General features: G+C 35.0%; 1 protein-coding gene across 3 annotated transcripts in view; it reads left to right on the plus strand.

The window, feature by feature from the left end:
• ksr2 (kinase suppressor of ras 2) overlaps positions 1-14,583 on the plus strand; it is a 111,160-nt gene that overhangs the window by 26,086 nt on the left and 70,491 nt on the right. For all 3 annotated transcript variants that reach the window (XM_051895117.1, XM_051895116.1, XM_051895118.1), the window contains exons 4-5: positions 3,570-3,605; positions 5,134-5,644. In XM_051895117.1, coding sequence (XP_051751077.1) covers positions 3,570-3,605; positions 5,134-5,644 — 547 coding nt within the window. The remainder of the gene's footprint in view (positions 1-3,569; positions 3,606-5,133; positions 5,645-14,583) is intronic.

Consider the following 14,583-nt stretch of genomic DNA (forward strand, 5'->3'; position numbering starts at 1 on the left):
AAAGTGACAGTAAAGACATTCATAAAGTTACAAAGGACTTTCAAATGCTGTTCTTTTGAACTTTGTATTCATCAAAGAATCCTGAAAAATGTATTACTTATTTCCACAACTGCAGCACAACTGTTTTCAGCAGTGATATTAATAATAAATAACTGTATCTTTTTACTTCCGCCGATTGTATTTAGGCAGATAAATGTTGTTTATTTGTGAATATTATCTTGATAAACCAAATTTGTTGGTCACAGAGCTTATTTCCTGCAGTAATCCAAAAGCAAATGGAAAAATCCTAGGGAAATCAAGGCAATGCTTTCTTGGCTTATGAAAATATGTTATCCTTGTAGCACTCTATTAAAGGTATAGTGTGTAAAAAAATGGAGTTGCAAGAATATTGGGTCTCATTCGTGAAACATGAGAAGAATTAATTTCTAGTTTAAGTCAATCAGTTCATACGTAAATTGTTTTACAGTATGTAAAACTTAATTAATTAAGTCCACTTTTGGAAATAAAAAAACCCCTCTCAAGTCAAGTCACCTTTATTTTGTATAGCACTTCATACAATACAGATTGTTTTAAAGGGTTAGTTTGCCCAAAAATGATTATATTGTCATTTCTGGTCAATGTCTCACTTTTAAAATGAGCTACACATTTAGGGTGATTGTTTAGGATTGTTGTTTGTTTGTCACTCCTTAGAAATCACACTAAAATAAGGAGAAGGATGTTGTTTTAATGCTCCTTCGAGGATATGCAAAGTATTAGTAACTAGCCAAGTAGTTAGTGATTTATTTCTCATTGTGTAAGCAACTTGACATCGCAAACTTCACACATCTCCCATCGGGTCAAGCGGTGGCCATGCCTGAAACTTTGAAACTTCGAGTAGCTTGTTTGTCATCTCTTTGCTGTAATTAAAATGCTCATTTGAGCATCTTCCAGGCCATGGGGGGACTGTGAGAAGTGTCCTTCAGCTGTGCCCACTGGACCCCTCCTTAGGAGTAGCAAACACTTATCTCCCATCATGCTCAAAGAGTGGGAGTGTGTCCCCTAGAGCGAGTGTGTCTTGTAAGGGGGTTGGGGGGGTTGTTAAGGGCCCTTGGAAAGATTTGTACGCAGTGAACTGTGACCGCTGAGCCGCGGTCCAGGTAGAAACCACAAGAGGGAAGGTCCTGTAATGATGTTTGTGTGTGGATTTGTGGGTTCCAAAGCAATTACAGATTAACAATCTTTGAAGGAAACTGACCATTTTTGACATTTTCTCTGTTTTCAGAAAGTTTTATTTGTAAACTCTCATTAACAATCACGTCACCGGCATCCCTTCACTCCCACAGTTCTCAGCCTTGCCCCACTCATCATAATGTTAATTACATACAGTTCATTTACATAAACATCACATTCAGATCTTGGTTAAATGTTAGATAGCAAATAACACATGCTAACTATCAAAGAGACTTTATATACTTGCATGTACAACATACAGTATATGTGGTCTTAAAAGTTTTGCAGCCCATCCTCAACCTAACCCCAAGCTCTACTCTTCACCACAGTGGTAACCCTACAAAACTAACATAACAGAATCTGTAAATCCCAACACACAACATTAAACACTAACTTTTGTCTCCCTATGTTAATCCTGTGCAAAAACACACAATATAACACTTAATTTCAACATTTATTTATACATTTATTTATACCTATAGAGTAGTATTGCATCCTTCATATCAACTTTTTTTCTGTTAAGTACAATGTACTTTTCATTATTATTTGAGTGAAACAAACTCATTTCATGTAATTAATTTCGCTGTTCGGTTTTACAGTGTGTCATGCCCATGCATTCAAATCCAGCCTGTGATATTTCCTGACCTTATTCTTTATTAATAAAATTCACACTTCAAGAAAAATGAGCAATACTCATTCTGCAAGGATAGATGTATGCTTCATAAGTAAAAATAAAGCCTAAAAATGTGTAGTCTCGTATCTGTTTTTCGTCAAATTTTCATAGGCCCTGTTTACACCTGGTATTAAGATGAGTTTTGGTCGATCTGATCACAAGTAGACCAGGGAGACACATTCCCAGATTCACCTGGTGTTTTAATGTCTCTTTTGTTCACTTTCAACCACTTCTGTCTTGATTTCTTTGAGGGAAGGGTCTATGGGCGGGTAAATGAGTGGGTTTTTTCAGATCTTTCAATCTAATGGACAAAGTAAGTTTGCGCAATTTACATATGAATGCGACCGGAGACAACAGAAAAACATACTGAGATCATCAGCTTTAGTTTCTGCTCTGATAGCTGCAAGACCACGCTGAACGCAGTGAATGGTGAGAGAACATTGTGCTTGGTATGTTTTTCATCTTCAAACCAAACTTGGGTCTTCAGTCGGCAAAGTTTAAATCCCGTCTTGCTTCCCATAAAGTTTATGCGTTAGGTCAGTAGGTGGAAAGTAGGCGGTCTTTAGTGGCTGTCCGGTCGAATGCGTTTTCGACTACCTCTGGATGTGGTCGAAAGTGGACAAATGTTTTAGGTCACGTTTACACCTGTATTTAGCGTCGTCCACTTGTGATCGGATTTACGAAAATGCTACTTAATACCAGATGTAAACAGGGCCATAGATAAAATTCAGTCATTTCAATAGGAATCCATGTGATCTCGAATTTCGTGTGAGAGTGAAAGTTTTCTCACATAGATTTGTGGAGCCTACTGTATCTACAATGAAATTACCGTAAAGTTAAAATGCATTTTGGGAATACATCGTTTAATAAGGTGCAGAATTATAACAATTAACTTGAATGAAAAATTGAACCACTTTTACAATTAACCTGTTAGTCGAGATTGAAAAAGAATTGATGTCCTGATAGCACATTTCATTGTGTGGGTTTCCATCCATCTTCCTGTCTTTCAGCTATTCTAAATAAAGGCACCATCAATCAAATCTCAGCAGCCTACCTGCTCTCCCAGAGTTGAAGACATTTTCTGCAGCTCACTTTTCAGTCTCCTGAAAATACATATACTCAGAAAATGAACCCCACAGACTCTAGAGTTTAGACATGTTTAATGTCAGTCTGCTGCTTTTCTGTTTGTTCGCTGTAATGCAGAGTTTAACGTCAATGCACTGAAATTTATGTCAACACAAAATTTTTGAGAGAAGGAAAAGCGATAGAGAGAGATAGAGAGATTGAAAAACAGGACATGATGGATGATGGTCATCCTCTGGGACAAAAGGTGGATCACTAATAGATAAAGTTCACTATGAGCTTTGTGTTTGTCATCTTCTAATTTCCCTCTTTGTATTTCTTCTACATTAATGGTGTTGGTGATTCTATTACGAATGGGATTTGTTCAGAAATTAAAAAAGGGTTAAATATAAGATTCATTTGTGTTGAACATAATCATTAATGATAAATATACCTGAATTGTGATCTAATAAATGATATAAATGATACTCACAGATGGGCTCATTTCTTAATTGCAATAGTTCTGTTTTTAGAAATGTGCTGTGAAGAAATCAAATAAATATGTATTGAATTGCATTTGAATATATATTAATAAATATATGCATTGTGTTTTTTTTTTTTCAAGAACAACTTGAGGATGACAAATTACAGAGTAATGGAGGTGAGGCACCGTCAGTTTCTCTTTCTCAAGTTTGTCTGTTGTCATAGTGTGTTTACGTATCAGTCAACTTCAGTAGTCATTACATTGAGACATTTCAGAATCACTTTGCTCTCAATCACACGTATCCTTTCATCTTTCTGTCTGTTTGTCATGATAGATGCAGTCTGAGTCTCTTCACTGTTGACATCCTTCATCTGGCACTTGGTATCAAACTCATTTTCTCTTCTCTTCTCTTCTCTTCTCTTCTCTTCTCTTCTCTTCTCTTCTCTTCTCTTCTCTTCTCTTCTCTTCTCTTCTCTTCTCTTCGGCTTATCTCATCTCTTGCCTCACGTGTTCTCATCTCTTCTATTCTTTTATTTCTTTTCTCTAGTGTCTTGTCATCTCCTGCTCTTCTCTTTTTGTCTGGTGGTCAACTGATATATTGCCAAGGCATAAATATTGTCTGATATTTGGAATTTTTTAATTATCGGGATCAGCCTGTATGTTTTTCTGTTTTACTGATTAAGGATTACAGAATCTGTTTTAAGTCTTCTTTTTTTAATTGATTCATTTTCAAATTATTCCAAATATTTATTTTACAGATTTATTTTTTAGCAAGTTCATTGTATTTGTTCAAACTGATTCATGTTTAAATTAATTCAAATTATTTTAGTAAATATTATGTAAAATAAATATTTTTATCAAGATTTTATCAAGTTTATTTGTTCAAATTGATTTTTAATTGTCAAATTATATTAGTAAATATGATGTAAAAATAAATATTCACTTTATAGATTTATTTTTTATCAAGTTCAATTTGTTTGTTCAAACTGATTCATTTTCAGATTATTTCAGTAAATATTATGTAAAATAAATATTCATTTTACATATTTGTTTTTTATCAAGTTTAATTTGTTAAAATTGATTCATTTTCAAATTAATAATTTAAAATTATTTTCATAAATATTATGCACATTAAATATTAATTTTACAGATTTTTTTTTTATCAATTTCAGTTAATTTGTTCAGATTGCTTTTTTAAAATATGTTAAATTATTTTAGTATGATGTAAAATAAACATTAATTTTACAGATTTATTTTTATCAAGTTTAATTTATATGTTCAAACTGATTCTTTTTCAATTAATTATTTCAGATTATTTTATTAAATATTATGTAAAATACATTTTCATTTTATTTTGAGCATTCAGCTCAGTTGTGTCATATCATATACCGGCTTTATATCAGCCACTTTCTTCTCTAAGATATCGACGTCAGGCATCGAAAACAAAAAACAACAACCATTATCCTTGTCTAATTTTGTCTCATCTCATCTTGATTTTTCTTTTCTTGCTCATCTCATGTAACCACATCTCACCTTGTCCCTTCTCTTCTTATTATTTCATCACCTGTTTGCTTCTCATCTCTTCTTTTCTTATTTCTTCTCATCTTATATCATCTCCTCTCCTCCAGTGTTTCTTCTCTACCTTACCTGTGCCTCTTTATTCTGGCCAGTACAAACCTCCACCTCTCACACTGTGTGTCCACAGGATCCAAGCAGGACTGGTCTATTCAGTGGCCCACGTCTGAGTCGGGTAAAGAGAACACCCCTGTGGGGCCGTCGGACCCCAGTCAGTGGGTCCGTCTCCAGCTCTCCCAGAGCCCCAAATTGCACTCACGCTATAGCCAGCACTTGTGCCAGAGCCCCCAGGCCCTGGCGCCCCCCTTTTACTCACCTCACCCGCATTCGGACCGGCTGACCGTAGACTCTCACTCCGGCCTCTTCCCCTCGTCTCTGGATACTGGACATCACTCTCTCCCTCCTTCCCCCCGACAGAGGCACTTTGCCCACACACCTCCGCGGACTCCCTTAGTAGTGAACACCATGACCCCTCCAGGGACGCCGCAGGTCAGGCGCAGGAATAAACTGAAGGCCCCTGGAACCCCACCACCCGCCAGCCGGAAGCTCATCCACCTTCTGCCGGGGTTCACGGCTCTGCACCGCAGTAAATCCCACGAGTTCCAGCTGGGGAACAGAATAGATGACGCACAGACACCCAAGTGAGTCACACTACATTATACAGCGTAATTGTGCAGTGCATTTTAAATGTTGATTTGTTTTTCGGTGTGAGGGTCACATGTTGGTCTCTAGCTCAGCAAAACCAAGCTGCCTACGTAGACAGCATTTTAAGGCATTGTAAACATGCTTTCGACAAAGGTCAAAAGCTAGGAAGCAAAATTAGGCTTTCCTTCTAAGGTACATCGTTCATTGCATGTAATCCTTCACAGTAAAGACAATCCCAGAATACACTGATTGCTTAATTAATCAGCATATATGTATTTCATTTAATAAAAAAATTTAAATATATGCAATTCCCCCATCTTGAATGAAAGTTCAGATGCAATGCATTCTTGTTTAATAATAAAATAAAATAAAAATAAATATATGTATATATATATATATATATATATATATACACACACACACACACAACAGTTTATTCTGGTTCTTGAATCTGATTGGCTAAGAGGTCTTTCCAGCCATGTGTTATTCTACCAGTATCACTATGGCAACAGTTTCACATTTTGAATCACTCCGCTTTCAGCATTCTCGCAGCGAGTGTCATGGCGGATGAGCAAACCCACCATAATTTTACAGATACTGCTATTATTGTGTCATGGAATGTAGTTTTAAGAGTTTTTTTCAGACGAGAATATAGTTGTTTAGACCTCAAATATGCGATTTATATGTAATCATAGTGCCTATTTGAAAATTTGTTTAGACACTTTCGTAGATGTGAGCTCCAGGCCATCAGCAGCCATTCAGAGCTCATGTACCCGCCGAGAACAGCTTCATCTCGGCCAGTCATTCGTGACTTTGCTGCTGTAGGTAGTGTTTATAAGGTATAATTTGTTACCTATGGCCGAATCACAGCCGTGCTGATATAGAGTGATATTGCATGGCTACTCATGTGATATTGATTATATATATATATGTAAAAATCAATTGTCGACCCTAAAGTATACTTGTATTTCTTTAATATTAGAAACTATTAATGAAACACTAATAAAACAGTAGTTCTGTGTAATTCAAACCAGGAATAACTAAAACTAAAATTAAAACTAATACCATAAAATTATTGTTACTTAAAATAAAAAATAAAAAAATTTACTGTGGGCAGGTGCTAAAGTCCTGCTGGAAAAGGAAATCAGCATCTCCATAAAGCTTGTCAGCAGATGGAAGCATAAAGTGCTCCAAAATCTCCTGGAAGATGGCTGCATTGACTTTGCACTTGATAAAACACAATGGACCAACACCAGCAGACGTCACGCCCCCCCCAAATCATTATTGACTTCAGAAACTTCACACTAGACTTCAAGCAGTTTGGATTCTGTGCCTCTCCAGTCTTCCTTCAGACTCTGGGACCATGATTTCAACATGAAATGCAAAATTTACTTTTATCTGAAAAGAGGACTTTCGACCACTGTTCACTGTCCAGTTCTTTTTCTCCTTAGCCCAGGTAAGATGCTTCTGACATTGTCTCTGGTTCAGAAGTGGCTTGGTAGTCCTTTTCCTGAAGATGTCTGAGTGTGGTGACTCTTGATGTGCTGACTCCGGCTTCATTCTACTCATTGTGAAGCTCTCCCAAGTGTTTGAATCGGCTTTACTTGACAGTATTGTCAAGCTTGCGGTCATCCCTGTTGCTTGTGCACCTTTGCCTACCCAATTTCTTCCTTCCAGTCAACTTTGCATTTAATATGCTTTGATATTTCACTCTGTAAACAGCCACCCCATTCAGTAATGACCTTCTGTGACTTACTCTCTTTGTGGAGGGTGTCAATGATTGTCTCCTGGACCATTGCCAAGTCAGCAGTCTTCCCCATTAGTGTGGTTTCAAAAAACAAAAGATACCCGGATTTTATACTGTAGGGATGGTCATTTAATGAAACTCAAATGTAAATTTTCTAATATTTTGAGATACTGGATTTTGGACTTTCATTAGCTGTACGCTCTAATCAACAAATTTACAAAAAAAAACTTTTGAAATGTTTTACTTTACATGTAGGGAATCTAGAATATATGAAAGTTTCATTTTTTAAAATAATTTACAATAAAAAAATGAACTTTTTCACGATATTCTAATTATATGACCAGCACCTGTACTTGTATTTCTTTAATATTAGAAACTATTAATGAAACACTAATAAAACAGTAGTTCTGTGTAATTCAAACCAGGAATAACTAAAACTAAAATTAAAACTAATACCATAGAATTATTGTTACTTAAAATAAAAAATTAAAAAATTAAACTTAATTTATTTATTTCACCTAGTCACCTAGACATCAATATTTTCTTTTATTTTAACTTGAAGTACTAAACTAACTAAACTTAAAAAAAAAAAAATACAATTAAAGAACTATATACATATATTTTAAAAAAACTAATAAAAATGAAAGAAACACAACAAAATTACTAAAATTTGAACAAAAATGAAAATGAAAACAGAAAATATAAAAATAAAAACATTCAAAATATTAATAAAAAATTTAATATTATATCAATGATACTAAAATAACCCTGATTCAAACAGCATTTGTATATTTTGTTTTACTTATTAGAGTATCATGTAATTAGTTCAGGAACATGTTAATGTCAAACTATTTTAGAATAATCTGAAAGCAATAGTCTCTAGACTCATGCAGTTTTTGTGTGCCGTGCATGAGTGACCACTTTAGAACGTAGCTTATGAGGTTTCATGATGCTCATGTGCCTTGTGTTGTCTTGAGAGAAAGAAAGAAACAGAAGAATAGAGACACATTACTTCCTAGCATAGATCAGTAAACTGGATTAAATGGCATTAGATCAGTGACTACCAGTCCCCCTGCTCTGATGTGATCCAGACCCTTTCCATGTCCCTTTAATAAGGGCCTGGATGCTGAGAATGCCAGCAAATAGGGAAATCCAATCAGGACAAAGCTATTCCGATACCTCCACTAGACCTGATTTGGGACTTGTATTGTTCATTTGAGACTTTACTGATTCATGCAGAGGACAGTTTGTGAACAGGCACTGATATATTTGTATAAGGAGGTCATCGTATTGTATAATTAACCTTTGTCTTATGAAGCAGTAAATTTAGGCGTGAACATGCATGACATACCAAAAAGGCCAAGCATGTCTCATTTTTACAGCCTGTTGTTGGATGTATATTTATGACCATCACTGGAATTTGGTTGTAAATCAGAGCTCTTAAAGGGTTAGCTCACCCAAAAATGAAAAGTATCCCATAATTTACTCACCCTCCAGCCGTCCTTATTTGTGAATCCAGATCTACTTCATTTTAGCTTCGCATTCATGTCAACGGTGTGACCATCTCCTTGATTTAGTTTCTCCAGCATTCTTGGTCTAATGCATAAACTTGTGATGTTTTGGTTAGTGAAATATTGTTTAAAAAGCATCATAAGCATCAATAAGACAAGGCCAGTATCTGGTACATGTACATTGGTTGCCACAGTAATGATGTAGATGTTGGCTGTTTATGTGGAAATAGTGGATGGAAAATTACTTTTGACGTCTGAACATAGCTAAAATGCCCGTTCACACCAAGAACGATAGCTGTAAAGATAACTATAATGATAACTTAGTGACCAGCGGACAATATCGTTCTGTTTATTCTAAGCGTGTGCTGCAGTTTTGTTGTCTGCCACTTTAAATGCTCAAGCTCTTTAAAGCACGATGGCTGTCAATGATTGGCTGTCAATGTTTTTATCACTCATCAGATGGAAAAATAATTCTGAAAGTGATTCCAATGATGTTGTTTCTCTGTGCATTATCGTTATAATGGTGGTATAGACTCTGCTATTCTTTTATATTTTTATATTTTTTATCATTATATTAATTGTCTTTGGTGTGAATGGGCCTAAAGACTCTCCAAAAAACTTTCCACAGTTTTTCCAGAATATTAGTCATTTATGGAGGTTTTCATTATTTATTTTCTTGAAACAGCTAATGAGCTTGTCTGTCAAACCCACATTGTTTCACTGCTATTGTCGAGGTGTACTTTCTGTATAAAGCCTTAGTGCCTCATAATGGTTTGGGTTTGTTTCATCACCAGTTGCAGGACATTCTAACCACAATTTTTTTTATGGCCGGATTTACATATTTGCTTAAGCTGATTGAGAAATGCTGTGTTTTCAATTCCTACCTCAATAAATGACGTGTGGTGCTACAGATATCTCATTAGAACAGCTGCTTAGCTGAACCATAGAAAGAGGAAACAGTTACTGTCAGGACAGGTAGTATATTAACAAGTTTTACACTGACTCCCCATTTCAGTCACAATGGATTTGGATTTTCTGTTGATTTGATAGGATCATAACGAATGAAAGATGCTTAGCTTATGTGCAGCATGTATGCAGATTAATTATGAATGCATCTTGGTGAAGCACTGTCATAGTCCAATACTGACAGTTTAATGATAAATTGGAGAAAACCTGAACTGTCAATTAAGAACTTATTGAAGACGTGACTGTTATTGGGAGAATTGAAGTTCATTAAATCAAAATGTACTTTCTTAAAGCATGTTGCTGGTCTTGTGAATGAATGGTTTTTGAGAATAATTCTTCAATTCCACTGATTTTATTATTTATAAATGTCCTATAAATGTTAACCAATAACCAAATATCTATTTGCCATTGTATTAGCAAATTCACTAATGTAATGTCTACATTTCAATTTTACTTGGATAAAATTAAGTCCCACTCTTTTTCTTGTTGAACATTCGCTTTCACTCATGAATATGTTACATTATGGAAGTAAAATGGGTTGTGAATGGCAATCGATGTTGACTTTAAGAATCATATTCAAATGTCAGAGCTGTGGCTCAGCGGTTAGTGCACGTGCTCCATACACACCAAAGACATCAAAAGCTGTAGAAACATCTTCACCCTGTGTGAGGTCCTGAAAAGTCATGGTTGACTATAGTAGTTGACATAATTATCACCTTTAGTACAGTGGAAATAGACATAACTTGAGACCCAAGCACCACCTAATGAGATCCAGACCATGGCCATGTTTCGTTTATGTGGTCTCGAAAGGTCTCACGACTAATACCGCAAGATCATGACTCCAAATCTTCTCTGTGTTAATTAAAAACCCCAAGATAAAACTCAAAAATCATCTACTAACCTTTTATTGAAGAACTTTTATATTTGGGAGCTCACAGACAGGTTGTTTGGAGTCTCAAATTGTGTTTCTCTTCAGAAATGGGCTCTTTTTGACATGGAAAAATGTTTGTCGTCTCATGACTAGTGTTGTTAAATGTACCGGTACAAGAAAAAAAAAAGTACTAGAAAAAAGTTGATGGCACCAGCATTTCTGCAGTACCAGTAGTACAGAGAACTGGGTATTTTCATTACCCGCTGAAAGGAGCTGCTTTCAAACACTCTAGTTCATGTTTGTTTGAGCGCATCAAAGGTTTCTATTTACAGCATGTATTTACAAAGTCTTGAGCATTGTCTCCAATCACAATCATATCTGTTGAGCACGTGAACACAATAGATCGGCTTAACTGCTGAAAACGCAAAAGGTTTTGTTTTGTTCAATGCGAACCACGCTCAAGAATCCTTTCGTTATAACCAACAAAGCATAAACACAATGTAAATAAAAGATTCACGGGAGTTTTCGCAAGAGTGCAGAATTTAGCGAGCTTGCGCTTTAGAGATTGACAGCCTTAGTGATTGATAAAGTGAGGGCTCATCTCTTGCTTTCTGTTTACTACCCATTCACAATCAGAATACAAGTTTAGTTTTTCATGCTGCTAAGTACACTGCAAAGTTTCTGGATGGACAACCGTAATTAAATGCGCGATTGAATCGGAAACTGTGATGATTGACAGTGATAACCAACGGACAAGAAAAAAAAAAAATTGTACTTAAAGGGTTAGTTAGACCCAAAAATGAAAATTCTGTCATTAATTACTCACCCTCATGTTATTCCACAACCGTAAGACCTTCGGTCATCTTTGGTACGCAAATTAAGATATTTTTGATGAAATCCGAGAGGTATATGACTCGTCCATAGATAGCAATATAATCAACACTTTCAAGTTCCAGAAAGGTACTAAAGACATTGTTAAAACAGTCGACATGAATACATTGGTTCAACCTAAATTTTATGAAGTGATGAGAATACTTTTTGTGCACAAAAACAAAACAAAAATAACGGCCGAAGATGAACGAAGGTCTTACGGGTGTGGAACGACATGAGGGTGAGTAATTAATGACAAAATTTTAATTTTTGGGTGAACTTACCCTTTAATTCAACAGTTTTTGCTCTGAACTGCAGAATTTTACTGGTATTGGTAGCATGGTACAGTGACAAACCTACGAGAGACAGAAGTGGCCATAAACCTGAGCTCACCATGTTTCTTCCTCATAATTACAGACCTTTTGACAGCTTACATTAACCTATGACCCTCACACACTGAGACACTCACGCTCACACGCACTCCAGAATTCCTAATGAGGGATTTTTAATGAGACCGGACAGAGGAATTCTCTTAACATTCAAATGTGTATCTAGCACAGCATTCCCTCTGGTTATATGAGAAGAATCTGTATTATGGAGACTGTGAGAATGCATCTATCCTTTAGTCATCTCATAAAGAGCTAACATGAGTGTTATTTTCTCTCTGGTCATCATTCATGGTGTCATTTGCACTGTGCAGCATTCTTTCTATACCTGCCGGCTCCTGTATTGTATCGTGTGTGTGTGTGAGGAGATGTTTTTGAAAGGCGTTTGAAGCGTGGAATGCTTGACAGCTGTTTTATTATATCTGGCAGGTTTGAAGGTGAAAAACGGCTGCAACAGAGAAGCAGGAGATGATGAAATTAGTGTTGTTTGATTTGCATGTCATCTGATTCCGCCTTTGTGATTGGATTGTAACTGATAGGATTTTTTAGATTCATTTGCTATTGTAATCGGTTTAATATGATTTCAATGATGTTTTATATGTGTACATTTATATGTATTATACATATTCTATGGCTGTATTTGTCGTAGACAGATATATCGGCCAACTAGTATTCGACAGTAAAAAAATTGTTTAATCTCTGCAATTCTTTTACATACATGTGCATATATTCATGCATATGAATGCATGCATACATACATATATCCAAAAATGGTAAAACTTTACAATAAGGTCTCATATGTTAACATTAGTTAATGTATTAACTAACAACGAGCAATACATTTGTTACAGTGTTTATTAATCTTTGTTAATATTAGTTAATAAAAATAAAGTCGTTCTTTGTTCATGTTAGTTCACAGTGCATTAACTAATGTTAACAAATACAACTTTTGATTTTAATAATGTATGAGTAAATGTTGAAGTTAAAATTACTAAGATTAATAAATGCTGTAGAAGTATTGTTCATTAATTCTGAAAAAAAAAACTCTGTTTACATTACAACCTTATTGTGAAGTGTTACCCCCAAAATGTATATTTTAAATTGATTCTGTTCTTTGTTAACTTTTTATTCATCAAAGGTTCCTGAAAAAAAAAAGTATCACAGTTTCCACAGTGTTCCACCGCACGACTGCACAATTCTTTGATAATAATAAGAATTTTTTCTTGAGCATCAAATCAGCATATTAGAATGATTTCTAAAGGATCATGTGACAATGAAGACTGGAGTAATGATGCTGAAAATTCAGCTTTGCATCACAGGAATAAATTACATTTTAAAATATAATAAAATTAAAAACAGTTATTTGAAATTGTAATAATATTTCACAATATTAAATATTTTTACTGTATTTTTTGGTCAAATAAATTCAGTCTTTATGAGCATAAGAAAATCTTACTGACCTCAAACTTTTGTATGATAGTGTATATGTCTCTAAATGTATTTTGTATACATCATATTTTTGTTATATATTAAAACAAATATTATTTATTCCCATATATTTAAAAATATTATTTATTCCTATATGTAAAATGTGTATATATATATATTCCTGGGGTAATTCACTTGATTCTCAACGCTCATCTTTGCAATGCTCAGCAGTCGTCACATTCTCCATTTGAAAAAACACTCCTGTCACCTCTTAAACTTTTTTTTAGCATCGAGTGGATGGCTATTAATTTTGCTTATGTACCCGGGCCACCTCTCTCTCTCTGCCCTTTTCAAGCTGAGTGCTGCTCTCAGCTGTAGAGATAATTAGCAAAGCTTATTTGCTATGCTAATGAGCGTCAACATGCATCTGCATAAAGGCCAATGTCTCTCAGGCCTCTGTGCTAGTCAACTACTTGATGAGCCGGAAGACAGCTAGCTACTCTAAAACTGTAATTTCCCAAGTTGCATGTTACTTATGATTTAAAAAAGTTATACTGTCAAACTGCATTGAAGAATTTTTTAAGAGTTATTATTTATAGGTTTGATTCCCAGGGAATGGATGAACTGATAAAATTGTATACCTTAAAGGGTTAGTTCACCCAAAAATGAAAATTCTGTCATTAATTACTCACTCTCATGTTGTTCCACACCCGTAAGGAACACAAATTAAGATAATTATTCTTGATAAAATCCGATGGCTCAGTGAGGCCTCCATTGCCAGCAAGATCATTTCCTTTTTCAATGCCCAGAACGGTACTAAAAACTTATTTAAAACAGTTCATGTGAGTACAGTGGTTCAACCTTAATATTATAAAGCGACGAGAATACTTTTTGTGCGCCAAGAAAACAAAATAACAACTTTATTCAACAATATCTAGTGATAGGTGATTTCAAAACACTGCTTCATGAAGCTTTGAAGCTTTATGAATCTTTTGTTTCGAATCAGTGGTTCAAAACACATACTAAATATATAATATTTGTATGTGTTTTGAAGCCTTATTTCAGTGACTTGTTTTTTTTTTTTTTTTTTTCAAAAACCATGCATATACGTAATTCTCTCAAAAATACAAACATGTACATACTTCTTGCTCACATA

This window comes from Ctenopharyngodon idella, chromosome 5 (assembly GCF_019924925.1).
Source record: "Ctenopharyngodon idella isolate HZGC_01 chromosome 5, HZGC01, whole genome shotgun sequence".
In the NCBI taxonomy this organism is placed as follows: Eukaryota; Metazoa; Chordata; class Actinopteri; order Cypriniformes; family Xenocyprididae; genus Ctenopharyngodon; species Ctenopharyngodon idella.